Source organism: Cebidichthys violaceus, unplaced genomic scaffold, assembly GCF_023349555.1.
Source record: "Cebidichthys violaceus isolate CVI_PGR_0920_01 unplaced genomic scaffold, fCebVio1.0.p SCAF_2, whole genome shotgun sequence".
Taxonomy (NCBI): domain Eukaryota; kingdom Metazoa; phylum Chordata; class Actinopteri; order Perciformes; family Stichaeidae; genus Cebidichthys; species Cebidichthys violaceus.
The window spans coordinates 16,073,623-16,086,544 of record NW_027176372.1 but is presented as its reverse complement, the minus strand read 5'-3'; the positions used below and the strand labels follow the sequence as shown (position 1 = coordinate 16,086,544).

Here is a 12,922-nt window from a genome sequence, read left to right as displayed (position 1 = left end):
AAAACCTGCTTATTCATTACACAGTATTTATCAAATTAAAGATGAACTGTGTACTCAGAAAACTTACCATTTCTACTCTTCAGCAGCCAATTAATTGAATTGCGATAAATTTGTTCAAATGACAGACAGAGAGAAAGAAAAAGGTCAAGGCACACACACACACACACACACACTCACACACATACAAATGCCCCCAAGACAATACATTCAAATTTATTTTAAGAAAGAAAACTTTATTCGTGATTTATAAACAAAACACATTACCACTGTATCCATTTAGGTAAAATAAAAAAATCAAAGAATAGATGAAATAAATGAAATTCACTACTTCACTGTCACAGTTGATGAGGGGGTCTACAAAAAAAGGGTTTTACAACAGATCTGGGCTAGTCCATTTAGGACAGCACATTGCCACCATAGTTCACCACCATACATTGGGAAAGAATGACAGCATGAACGCTCACTAAACACAAGCATACACTACATATATCTTTTTACACACTGGAATATTTTTTCAGTAATTTTTCATTTTTTTTTTTAAGAGTGAAAGGGAAGTGATAGCTCATCATAGGATCATACATATTTCAGTTACAATATTACAGTGTTAGTAAGATCGTCATGTCAAAGCTGGACACAGAGAGTGATTTTTTTTTTTTTTTTTTCTTGCTTTGCTTGTTTTCAAAAACAAAAATCATAGTTGGAATAAGAAAAATTATAAACTTGCGGTGAAAGGTATCACACTATAGCATTTACAAATATCTAAAGAGGTTTAGTGGATGCCATACAACATCTGTGGAGCGTGAAGATTGTAGTACATAGATGTTGGGCAGAGACAGAAGTACATACAAATATCTCCGGTGCGAGTCATGAAGAAAAATGATGATACAAAAGAATAAAATCATAGCCATCTATCTATTTATATATATATTTCTCTATATAGTATGTGTTTCCTTAGAGCAGTACATGCAGCAGCCACTTAATGGAGTGACGTCATACTGAGCCGCAAAACTTTGGGGACGTGGCAACAAGTTACAGGCAGGGGAGGGGAACCAACAGAAGCAGGCCTTGAGGCATGAGTGTGCCCCTTCTTCAAAACCTCCTGAGAGAGGATTGGTGGGATATAGCTGTGGGATGGGAATCCCTAGATGCCCGTATATTAAGCAGGTTTCAATTACTAATGCATAGACAATCTATGAAAAGCCTACGCTACATTTACAGCGTAGATAAAAGCTAATATGTGACTCAACGATCCTAAACAATCAATTTGGAGAACAACTTTCTTCTCTTGTACATGGAGATAGAGGGCCAGCCCACGGCACCTATCTCCTCACTTTATCCCAGGCCTCCACTGCTGTTATCTGCTTCATCCCACCTGGTCCCCTCTCATCAGTGGCTACGCACAGGAAATGAACAGTGTACGCTAGTATTCGCAAGTTAAAAGCACTGAACCGTTGTGCACTTCGAGAGACATCTGATAAGAGTTCAGGGCGTAGACCCCCGACTGGGCTTACTCGGGCCTCATCCACATTACTCCATGCTGTTCTCAGCACACCACAATGTTCAGAGCAGGCCACTCCCAGGATCGATCCTGAGCAGGGGGTCAGAGCAGGGGTTAGGGGCAGCGTCTGAGGGTAAATGGGGAGGGCACGACACTCAAAAAGCAGTTAAAGCTGTGAGGAAGAAAATAAAAAAATGCAGGAGTATGTAACAGGGAATCTCTTTAGAGAATAAATGAACAACAGAACCAGTTCACACACTTTTTACATGAAGAGGCAGTCAGTAGGATGGGTGATCCAGGAAAAAGGCAGTTGGGGGAGGAGAGGACGGCTCGTGGCAGCTTGGGGCAAATGCAAGCAAGTGAGCAGTTGTAAACTCAAGGAATCAGGTAAGGACTGGTTGCTACCAAACATTCAAAGCAGAAAGCATTAGGCTTTTGCTGCGGCAGGGGGAGAAGAGACGGTGTTATCAAAATCTCAAGACTCCTTATATTCTGTAAGGTTTCATCAGAGTCCACTGACTGAAAGCGGAGTCACAAGCCAGCTCAGCTGGACTCTCCCCTCGGCGATCCTCAGGAGAACATGAGGTATCCTCCCATCTCTCCGGTGCTCTCTGCATTCCTCAGTTGGGGTTCTGGCAAGAGATGAAGCTCTGTGTCCTTCAAATGCAGTGAGCAAATACAGAGTGGTTGCAAAGGATGCTGCTTCCATCCTGAGAGAGTTGATGTACACATGCGCACCACATAGGTGACGGTGCAGGATAAAACGCTTGCAGTGTCTAGTTTTAAGCACATTTCTTTGATGTCAGTTGATTTTCTCTCCTCTTTTTTTTCTCACCCTCTCTCTAGGTCTCAAGTGCGCTCCATGTCTATTTAGTCATGGTAAGTATGTGTATTTGTGTTTGCATGTTTGAATGTGTGAGCATGCGTATGTGTGCATGTGGTTTCATTGAGATCTTAGGAAACACTGTTGGTAATTATCAGAGGAATCTGCAGCAGTGTCATGTAAGCCTTAGTTTCAGTGACTCCTGTGCTATTTACAAGTAGTATGTGTCCAGCTCCAGATGGCGTGCATCTGTCTCAATCTTCTTTGTCGTCGTTCTTCTTTTCCTTGGCTGGCACCGAGCTTTTTGTTGTTCTTGTACAAAGTATTTGTCTTCTCTCAGAGAGAACGGTTTACACATCAGTTGGGGAGGGGGTAAGACAGAGGTGCCAACGTGCCCAGTGGGTTAAAGGAAAACAAATTCAAGACTAGGGCAAAGATTGGTAATTTTTTACTGGGAAAGTTGACTGTCATGAGTTGACTCAGGGTGTATAGGCACATAGGGGCGTGGAGCAAAATCAATCATTTTATAGTTTATCAAGGCAAGATCAATAATTTACCTCAGTAACGGACTGAAGGTCAAATAAATCTTGGTAAGGCCAGGTTTTTCAAAATATTATCAGTGAAAAAAGGTAATAAAATGAAATTGGAAAATATGAAATAGTTTTCACATTTTCTTTTTGCCCAGTGGACTTTGGTTGGTACCTCTGTTTTAACAACGCCCTTTTCTTTGCTATTTCCTCTTTCTGCTCCTCTACTCATCTCCATCATCCTTCCCCTTATCCTTCTTGTCTTTCTTCTCCTTCTTCTTCTTTTTCTTCTTCTTGGCCTCCTCTTTCTTTCCAAAGGTGATGAAATCGCTCTTGTCGTCCTCTCCTCCCTGGTTCTGTCTGATGGATATTATGGCGGGTGAGCCGGGGATGATGAAGGCTTCTGGGGGAACATCGCCAGGTTTCAGGTGTTGTGGGGGTGCACCAGGACCGCCGGGGCCATAGCGAAAGTGCCAGCTGTTGCTGTCTACTCCAGCACCCATTGGGGGGGACACCTCTCCTCCTTCAGCATCTGAAAGAGATGGATGATGGGTTATTATTTGCTGTCTACTTGCTTCAAACAGATGAGGTTATTATGTTACAATATTATGTTATCAATGGACTGATTTTGGTTGACTCGTACTCTCGGAATTGTAATGTAAAGAATTCTTTAGACACACAATGATTTACTAAGCCTTTTGCACCTTTGGTTATTTATGAAACACACCAGTTAAGAAGGACAATTTGCCAGTCATCAAACATACAGGTTGTGTTTGTCCTTCATGCATGCACATTTAGGAGGTATCATAATGGATTTACAAACCTTTGCCTGATTTACACTCTCAGTTTTATGTGGAAATGAATCCGTCTCTAAGAAGCAAATACAAGAAGGTGCAAGTGGTAGTTGTAATTTCTAATAAGAAACATGTATAGATATTTAATTCATTTATATATCAATGGCTACAGTGATCTCACATCTTTCTAAAACCATGTTATTCATTAAAAGATAAATTTGGCACAGGTTTCCATAGAATTCAGGATGGCTGAATATAAAGTTGAACATGTAGTTTGCTGAGCAGCTACTTCACCAAACGGACACATTCGTAGGATGACAGGAACATAGGGGTAGCTTTTTTTTTCTAAGCAAGCTTTCCCTCTGTGCATGATTTTATGTCCTTCCATTTCTTTAGATGTATATTTAATGACTCCTCGAAATTAGCTCCACAAGCCTTTCTATAAATAAATATCATTCAGAGTCTGTAAGTATCACCACATTTTTGATTTCTTCTCAGATAAATCCTGGCTCTTTTGAGCTCACATAATGTCCGTCCCCTGCACTTTTATTTACATAAATCAGGCCAACTGTGTCAAAACTTTGGCTGCAAGGAGAGTTTACTGATATCCACTGCAAAAATCGAATCAGTCAATAAGTGGCATTCCTTGAGGGAACAACCGTGATATGCTACAAAAGGTGGGAGGTGGTGTAACTTAATGGGAGGTTTACAAGAAGAAACTGCTAAGTGGGCAATGAATCAAAGGCTCCCTCCTGGCCAAAGCTAACATCCGTGCACTGTTTGATGAAACATTAAGCCCTTCATCATCATGTTAAAGGCTGAGAAAGGTAATACGGTATATTAGTGGAATTTAACTGAACTCTTTTGCAAGAAAATCAACAAAAGTGGGCACAAAGCAAACACGTCAGTGTTCAGTAATTGGCAGGTGTAACTGTATTTAGGAGGGCATTAGCAACCAATGACCATGCATCAAGGAAAGATGACTCCCTTATTTCATTTTATTGGTGTGTATCATTATATGAATGTCTACATGCAGTATATAACATAACTAAGCACAGTCTACCAGCAGAAGACCCAATCACTTTGGTTATTTTCTCATAGCAATGACCTACTTGCCACATATTCCTTTTATTTCTATGACTCCATTTCTGAGATTCTTTCCAAAGGGGAGATTAACTGAAGAGGACTCCATCCAACCAGAAGGAACAGTGTCTGGAAGAAGCCTGACCTCATACAGTAGCCAGGGCAGAGAATACCATCTTCCCAGGCAGCCTCAAAATATACACTATATGTTTGGTTTCAGTTTTCTTCGTGCTGCATCTCTTACACAAAATAAACTGTCATCCTAAATAAAGTTGGAAATAGTGAATGCAAACATAGTTCTGACTAAACTATGAATGTATGAATGTACTCTCGGGTGTAAGCTGAAATGTATTCAGTAATGATGATCTGGTTGATACAAGAGATAGTAGTCAAAGTGGCCACAGGGATTTACCTTAATTCTCCATTACATCTTTGAACAAATGACACTGCAAATTGAATGGCTTTGGGTTTTGGACTGTTGGTTGGGAAAAATTAAATGAATTTGAAAATGTTACATTGGGCTTAGGCAAGTGATGAGTACTTTTTATGATTTTCTTACATTTTATAGCCCAAGCTATTAAAGAATAAATTGAGAAAATAATTGGCAGGTTGTTCAGTAATGAAAATAGTTCTTAGTTGTGGCCCCTTTTTTGATTTGTCATTTTCAACGTCATATTTAATTCCCTCAGGTATAATCAGACTGGGACCCCCGTACAACAATTACTTGGGTTATGCATTTGAGTTGTTCCCCATTACAATCCCCCAAAAAGCTGTCATTCACCGACTGTGACAACACAGCTGGAAGAGCAGCAGAGAGAATACTGAATTTGACAAAGAGACTGAGAGGATTAGGACAGGACAGGCTAGATCCAGTCACTGCTTCCTCCACATGTAGACACAGAGACAGCTAGAGTCATATTCATTTACAAGGCGAGAGTCTTCACCCAGATGATAAGTCCTCATCTGACTGCCCAAGAGATAACATGACCCTGATTCTAAAATCCTAAAAGAAAGGTAGAAACAGAAGAAGAGGAGCACAAAAATACTCAATAAAAATGCAGAATACTGGGCAGCTGGCAACGCTTTGCTCTAAAGTGTCCACTCTCTCGTCTCAAAGAAATTACCTGTCTAACTCAATGAGGGGAATTGATGAGACACCAGTGCCCCCATGCAAAATTACATTCACAAACAAAGCAACACCCTGGAGAGTGATGAGTCATGCTGAGCATATACAGATGGAAAAGGGTAAGGCCATGCAGGGAAGGACAGGCTAACTCTCTTGAAAGGGTCAATGTCTTATGCTAGATTTTAAAAAAGACAAATCAAGGGACACACTGATGTCTAGCTGTGTTAAACTGGTGCTACGGAAAAGGTCATGTCATAATAGCCTTTGCTGCTTAGTGAGTTTCCTTTTGTTCTTTTATACCAAACTGTTCTTACATGTGTCATTTTGATACTACAGACAACATTGACAATATGAGATTTGACCTGTGATGCCAGCTGCGCATCCATTCCCTCTATATCTAACCCCTTTTATCGGTCTTCTCATACTCTTCTCACTCTTCTGTGTCTCTTCCTTCACGGTGGTAACAGACTCACCTCGCCCAACACTCATCTCCACACAGCCATTGCTTCAATCTGATTTGTCGATGGCTGTTGCAGAGCAAAACTTCCTCTCGTCTCTCCTCTCTGTTCCCCTTGCACAGCCTCCCTCCTTCTCTTTTCCTTGCCTTCCTCTCTCTCTATCCTCTCCCCTGACCTTTCAACTAATCTTGTGTGAAAACTCAGCCAGCCAACACCCGTCCCTCACAGTTATTGACACGTCTTAATCATGCCAATCAGTGTTTATGGTAACATTAATGTGATTGGGTATTAAACAGCTTGTCCTTCAATGATAACTACCAGGCACATTAGAGAGGAGAATGGGTTATTTGTTTCCTATTTCCCCCGAGCTCAATTAATTTCTCCATGTATCTTCAACTAGCAGAATTTTAAACCCATTGTATTTGAATTGCTAGAGCGACACAAGTCACTGAAATCAATAATTTTGCATCTTCCCCTGAGTTTGATCTCTGGAGTCTTCCACTCTGAATCTCTGCGTGTGAATGTCCCATCGTTCCCCTGTTGCCGCCCAGGGTTTTCACAGCCACTTAAATCACCAAAGCTCCATTTTGCCACGTCTACTTTATTCATCCCCTTGTCTCGCCCTACCATCGTCCAGTTGGGCAGAAGCGCAGTGGAGCGCAGTGCAGCGTTACATAACTAGCTGAGGAGGAAGAGGAGGAGGAGGAGGAGGAAGAAGAAGAGGGGGCCAGGGAGTGCAGGGATGCAGATATGAAACATGATGCTCACCACCAAAACGGAGGGTGGGAGGAGGAAAAAAAAAGGATGAAAAGATCCTGAAGGTGCGATTTTTTTTTCTTTCTCTCCCATACTGCAGTGGTAAAGAAATATGTGATTGTCATGATAGCAAACAATTATTTGGGACCACACCCTTCCTCAAGATAGACACTGTGTTTGTTAGAGTGCTGAGCAGTGTGTGCTCATTGTGAAAAAAGCTAAATGTGATGTTGCTGTCTATTCAAAACCTAATTATTATTCATGTGCCTGTGTTTTCACTGCTATGCCTGGTTGGTGATAGAAGAATACATTTTGTGTCTGCATAAATTACCATATATTTCCCAATCTGCTAACAGTAAATGGAATGAAGAAAGAAAACTGTAGTGGGTAATAATACAATAATGATGGCTGGTTGTGGGCTTTTAAGAGCAATTATTCCTCTGCATATGCATATTGGAGTATACAATTGTTTATGTCTCTGTGTGTGTGTGTGTGTGTGTGTGTGTGTGTGTGTGTGTGTGTGTGTGTGTGTGTGTGTGTGTGTGTGTGTGTGTGTGTCTTTAGGTTTAATGCACAGGCAAGCACCTTGCTGTCTGCTCCCAGCTGGATCATGTTGCAAATGGTGGACACAAGCATCCCCAGTGTCAGGGCTTAACACAATAAAAATAACACTGAATGTAGTTGTATGTGTGGGAGTTTGAGTTGTTATCGGTGTATCTGTGTGTGCTTATTGTATGCCAGTATGTGTAGGTGCTATGTAAAAAGAAATGGCAAAGGAGAAATTGATTTATTCTTCAGAGAGAAAGCGATGGAGAGAGCTGGCAAGATATATAAAGACTTGGAGAAAGCAGGATAGGAACAAAAAACAAATAACTGAAGTCGAGAAATGGAAACAGATGGGGCGGAGGGATTTAGAACATGTGAAAAGTCCCTGACAGCTTCTAGGCTGTTTTACCTTGCCTTTCTGATTGTGCCAAAAATATTTTCATATCAAATCCACTTTAACTAAAAGACTGCATCTCTAAAAGTAAGATATATAGCCTTGAATTGAATAAACAGTCTATGTCAATTTCTTCTTTGCCTACATCCTTGTGTCAATTTATCCATTACAGAAATATCATAAAACGTACTCGCACCAACCCTTCCTGACGAGACTGACAAAATTACATTGAATGTAAATGCATGAGGCCATGGTCCAAGATGCTAATTAGCAAATCATAATATGGTCAAAGCCTGAGGCATTAACGGAGCAAAATAAAGCATAAATCCTCAGTAGAGTGTCCTCTCGTCCACCTTTTTCTCTTGGCATTGTGCCTCAAACCCTTTAGTCTATTTTTGCCTTGACAAGTGCTTGCTGCAGTTGATTACCGTTAACTTGCATCAAATCTGTCTTTCTCTGTCTATACATTCCAGTGTGTTTGTGTGTGTGTGTGATCTGGGGTGATGCAGAAAACAGTAGACCTGCATCCACCTCTGCAGCACACCACCGCCCAATTGAATGTAGGTCACTCTCCTTCTGTTACTCACGCCTCTGCTCTCTCCTTCCCTTTACACCTCTTACCTCCCACTCTCACCTTCCAAACACATCCATCCCTCCTTTAATTCTATCACCCCCATCCCGCTCTGTCCTAGCTTTTGCTCATGTATATGCATTTCAGCCAAAGCCTCCCTTTGTCTTGTCCTTCACCTGATGCCAGTCTGTTTTTTTCTACTCCCCCCCCCTCCTTCAGCACCTTTTGTCCCACACCATATGTTTGCACTCCCTAACAGCCCCCCCCTCCCTTCCTCTCTCCTGCCAATATAAGGGGCCATGAATGGTTGCCTTGGAAACTGCGTCCTCCAGTGAGGCAGTAGGACATTGGTAGGAGTCATGGTGACAGCGCTTGTGCTGATGGAGAATAATGCTGCAAGCTCTCTCTCTTTCTCCTTCCTCGATGTGTTTAGTCTAACCACTCTCCCCTAGCAACAGTAGCCTCACGCCGCTTCCTCTCTTTCCTTTGCAGACTTTGCTACAGTCAGTCACTCTGATTTAGTCTTTGTCACTCCCTCCCAAACTGTTTATGTTCATCGTCTCTCTCTACCTTCGTCTCCACCGTATCCTTTATTGCTTATTCCATTGTTTCTTTTTCAATCCCTAATGCAATACTGCGCAGTTCTCTCTGAATACCTGTGTGCCTTTGGTTAGCTGTCAGGAGGAAGACATAGAGGGAGTGAGAAACAGATAGGGAGAGAGAGTCAGACAGCAAGCAGAACCCTGATTTCATTAATGTGCGTCTGTTAATCTGGGCGTGGGCTGCGCTCCATCTGTCACAGCAGGAGCAGCACACAAAGCAGGCAGCCAAAACACACTTGGAAACACGGCCGAGCAAGCACACATGCACGTTCACACGGAAACACTAAACAAGATGCAAACGACACAGACACACAAATCCACACGCTCTAAATCTAAGGGATAGAAACAGGGGCGTTGTCGGATGTACCTCTGTGTCTCACATCGGAGCAAAAAATAGGCTGTGAGGAAAACATCACCATGTTGGCACAGCACCCAGACTGAAACAATTCCCTCAACAAACCCAACTCCCATATACTCCTGCTCTCCACCTCAGGACCTCAGTCTGCCTCGCAAGCAGGATGATTTAGTTATAAATAGCACAGATTGTGACTCATAGTGATGTGACAGGCCACATTGAATCAATATCTCCATTTCCCTCATTTCTGAGACATGATCAACAGAACCATGTTCAAAGTCAGAACACAAATCTTTCCTAATCTTGTCCTCCAGTCAGGGAGCTTTAGAAATACATGCTTTTCATATCATCCAACACTCTTAACCCAGAATTATCCTTAATCCAACCCTAAAATGTGACCTGAAGCTAATAAAGCCCCCAGCTAATATTTCCATTCTTAGCATGCCTAACTATGAGATAAAGAAGGGACAGTTAGCCCTTCGGCAAAGCAAGATTAGCATGTGCACAATGTGTTGTTCTTAAACTGCCACAGCTCAATTAGACCACCTTAAATCCTCACCAGCTGATCTTATTACCACTGACCCACCCTGAAGACGTCACTACAGCCTGTTCGGTTCTCTCTCCCCATCTCTCATGTTTTGAAGTGCCTGCAGGCTGTAAGTCCTCAGCCACAGCAACAAATCAATGGCAGAGCGGAGGGGGCTGTGTGTGTGTGCGTGTGGATAGGAAGAGACAGTAGTTACTGTGTGGGTAGCTTGTCTGCCTGCCCAGCCCACTGTGTCTATAAGAAACACCAGGCCAAGCCATCTCTACTTTCCTAATTACAACAAATCACCTCTTTATCTAAACTTAATTACACTGTCATTCTTGCTCCAGTTCGCTCCTCCTTCATTTTTTCTCTACCAGGCCACTCTTTTCTCAGCTTCACTCTAAATTATTTTTGACCCCACCTCCCTGTCATCACGACGACAGTCAAGAGTTGACAACTGAATTCTCCTGTACGCAGTGAATCTTTGGTCATAAATCTTGGTTAAGGGAAGGGAATATGGCATCGTATGCAATGACATTCACATCACAATGTCCGTGAAATGTCATCCAACATTGAGTATGCTGTCATTTAGAGTTTTCTTTTGCTCCAGTGTTGCTGTTCTTTCGATTCAGCTAGCACTGTTTTCTAATAAGGTCCTTTGCAGTCTTTGTTTTCCACCCTGATAGAGAAAAGACGTTTTGTCTTTTATAAATAAAATGACTTCTGCTGCATGCTCTCATGTCATCTTTAGTTAACACAGTAAAGAGGACAATGCACCAATCGTCATGAGCAAAGTGGAAACTTGTACAAGTAAGTATGTTGTCCCCTTGCAATAATTCAGCATTTTTGATAACAACAATGTGGCAAATGGTGTAAAATGTTAAATTTAGATTTGATGATTCTCAACAAGCTGAAATTGACACTTCCATGTGCGTCACCTTCCTGCAGCTGCTTCACAGTGAAGGCACTGCCAACAATTACTATTCTGTTTTGAAAAAAACGTTGTAAAATACAGTCTCTCAGACACTTCTAAAAGGAGAGGAAATGTAACTGTGTTTTAGTCTTCTTCTCTACTTTGTTTTTCAATGTTTGTCCTCTGTGGCTCAGAGGCTCATGCCTCTGTAAACATCTCGCCGATGATCCAACTCACTATTGGCTCTTGCTCGCCTTCTTTTTGTCTGAATTGTGTCCCTTCCTGAAACAGAGAGCGGAGATATCCATCTACGCCTATGTAGAATGTGTCATTTCCTCTCCTTGCAGCAGTGGGAAGTGGTAGGAGTGGGCCGGGGCGATCACGTAGCTGATACCCCTGTATTCCTCCTTTCATTACTCTCTCGTGGTTTGATAAGCTCTTGAGGAATTTACAGTTTTGTGTATAAGATAGGCTTTGCTGGTTATGTCTGAATATTTGTAATTAAACTATATTATAGATGATTATTACTATTTGAGACATTTAGGTGCAGACAGGGTCCATGTGTGCCTACACGTGTCTACGTATGTCTTACTTTATTGAATTTATTGAATTTTTATTTTTGACTGCGCCTAAGACAGTGTTAGTTGTGATTGGTTAAGGTTAGAGTAGCATGACTGATTCTTACCAGCGGCGCTGGATGCAGTGGGCCAGTTCTGAACCAGGACACCTTGGGCTCCTTGCATTACTGAGGACTCTTCCATGTGCACTGAGCTGAAACACAAAAAAAACAAACATCCACATTTTACACACTGGAAAGGCATTCTCTCACATATTATACACTACATTATGCTAAATTAAACTGCACAACATAAGGAATCAATGCACATTATTTAATACTTTGTGAAGCTCTATATTATGATTGTTTCCTGTGATTTAAATATAAGCTCCCACATATTTAATTTCCCTGTCTCCATATGTGTCCTATAATACACAATATTACAAATCTAAACCGTGGTACTCAGTGTGTGGAGGTTAGAAAATGTAACGTTCAGATTAGGATTAAAGTATTCACCATACATTTTTCTGATATTCTCTGGATTATGGATTACAGATGGCCGCTCTTACATTTTCACACACACTCTGTGGGATTTCAGCACCCTCCCCTCTACTGAAAAACACCACAGTCTCCGTCGTGCTGAACCATACCAACAGAACAGAAATGCTGCCACAAACCACAGCTCTCTCACTGCTTCCACCAAATTTTTAAAAAGAGACAGATTATATTTTCTAGCTCTGACAATAAGATTTTAGTCACGAAGACACATCTGTGTGTCTTTACAAAGGGCAACTGCTTGCTGATATGATTCAAGCAAGGAGGGCAGAACCTCTCTTAAAGGGTCAATTCACCCAAATTATACAAACGTATTTGTCTGTGATTTGGCAGCACCGTCCATTTAATAGTTACCTTCAAACTGCTGGGAGCAGATTAAAGTTTGTTAAAAAAGAGATAATTGAGATACATAAACATATAAACTCAAATTGTTATTCTAAAACTAATACTCTGATTCTCAATCATTACCAGCTGCTGTCCACTTTTCTCCCCACTGTCCCCGAATGAAAAACTAGGTCTTTAGAAGTAAAAACCTTTACTGAGGTCTGTGTGATCCCTTATTTCTTCCTGGTAATCTGTGTGCCTCTTAGGCATCAGTCATTGGTTTACTTCTTGAAAACAAGAAGCTTTCATTCTGTACAAAAGATCTTGGGAACCAAAAAGTTTGGGAATATAATTGTGTAGACATCTTTACTTTAAAAATGCTAAAAACTGTTAAAACATGTATGAATCTAGATCCATATGTACAGGGGTTCTGTAAAGGGAACAAAAGTGATTTGGTGATGGAGGTCTTTTTAAATGCTGCGAAGCACCAGCATCATCAAGGCACACTTTGG

The 12,922-nt window shown here is 41.5% G+C and overlaps 1 protein-coding gene across 15 annotated transcripts in view; it reads right to left on the bottom strand.

The window, feature by feature from the left end:
- Positions 1-206: 206 nt before the first annotated feature.
- Positions 207-12,922, bottom strand: part of LOC137875490 (protocadherin alpha-C2-like) — a 161,559-nt gene continuing 148,843 nt past the window's right edge. For 14 of the 15 annotated variants that reach the window (XM_068714747.1, XM_068714754.1, XM_068714756.1 and 11 more), the window contains exons 3-4: positions 11,661-11,746; positions 207-3,380 (exon numbers count right to left, since the gene is read on the bottom strand). In XM_068714747.1, coding sequence (XP_068570848.1) covers positions 3,073-3,380; positions 11,661-11,746 — 394 coding nt within the window. In that variant the 3' untranslated portion in view covers positions 207-3,072. Of the gene's footprint in view, positions 3,381-3,671; positions 3,719-11,660; positions 11,747-12,922 lie in introns of all 15 variants that reach the window. The other variant, XM_068714757.1, reaches the window with a different exon arrangement.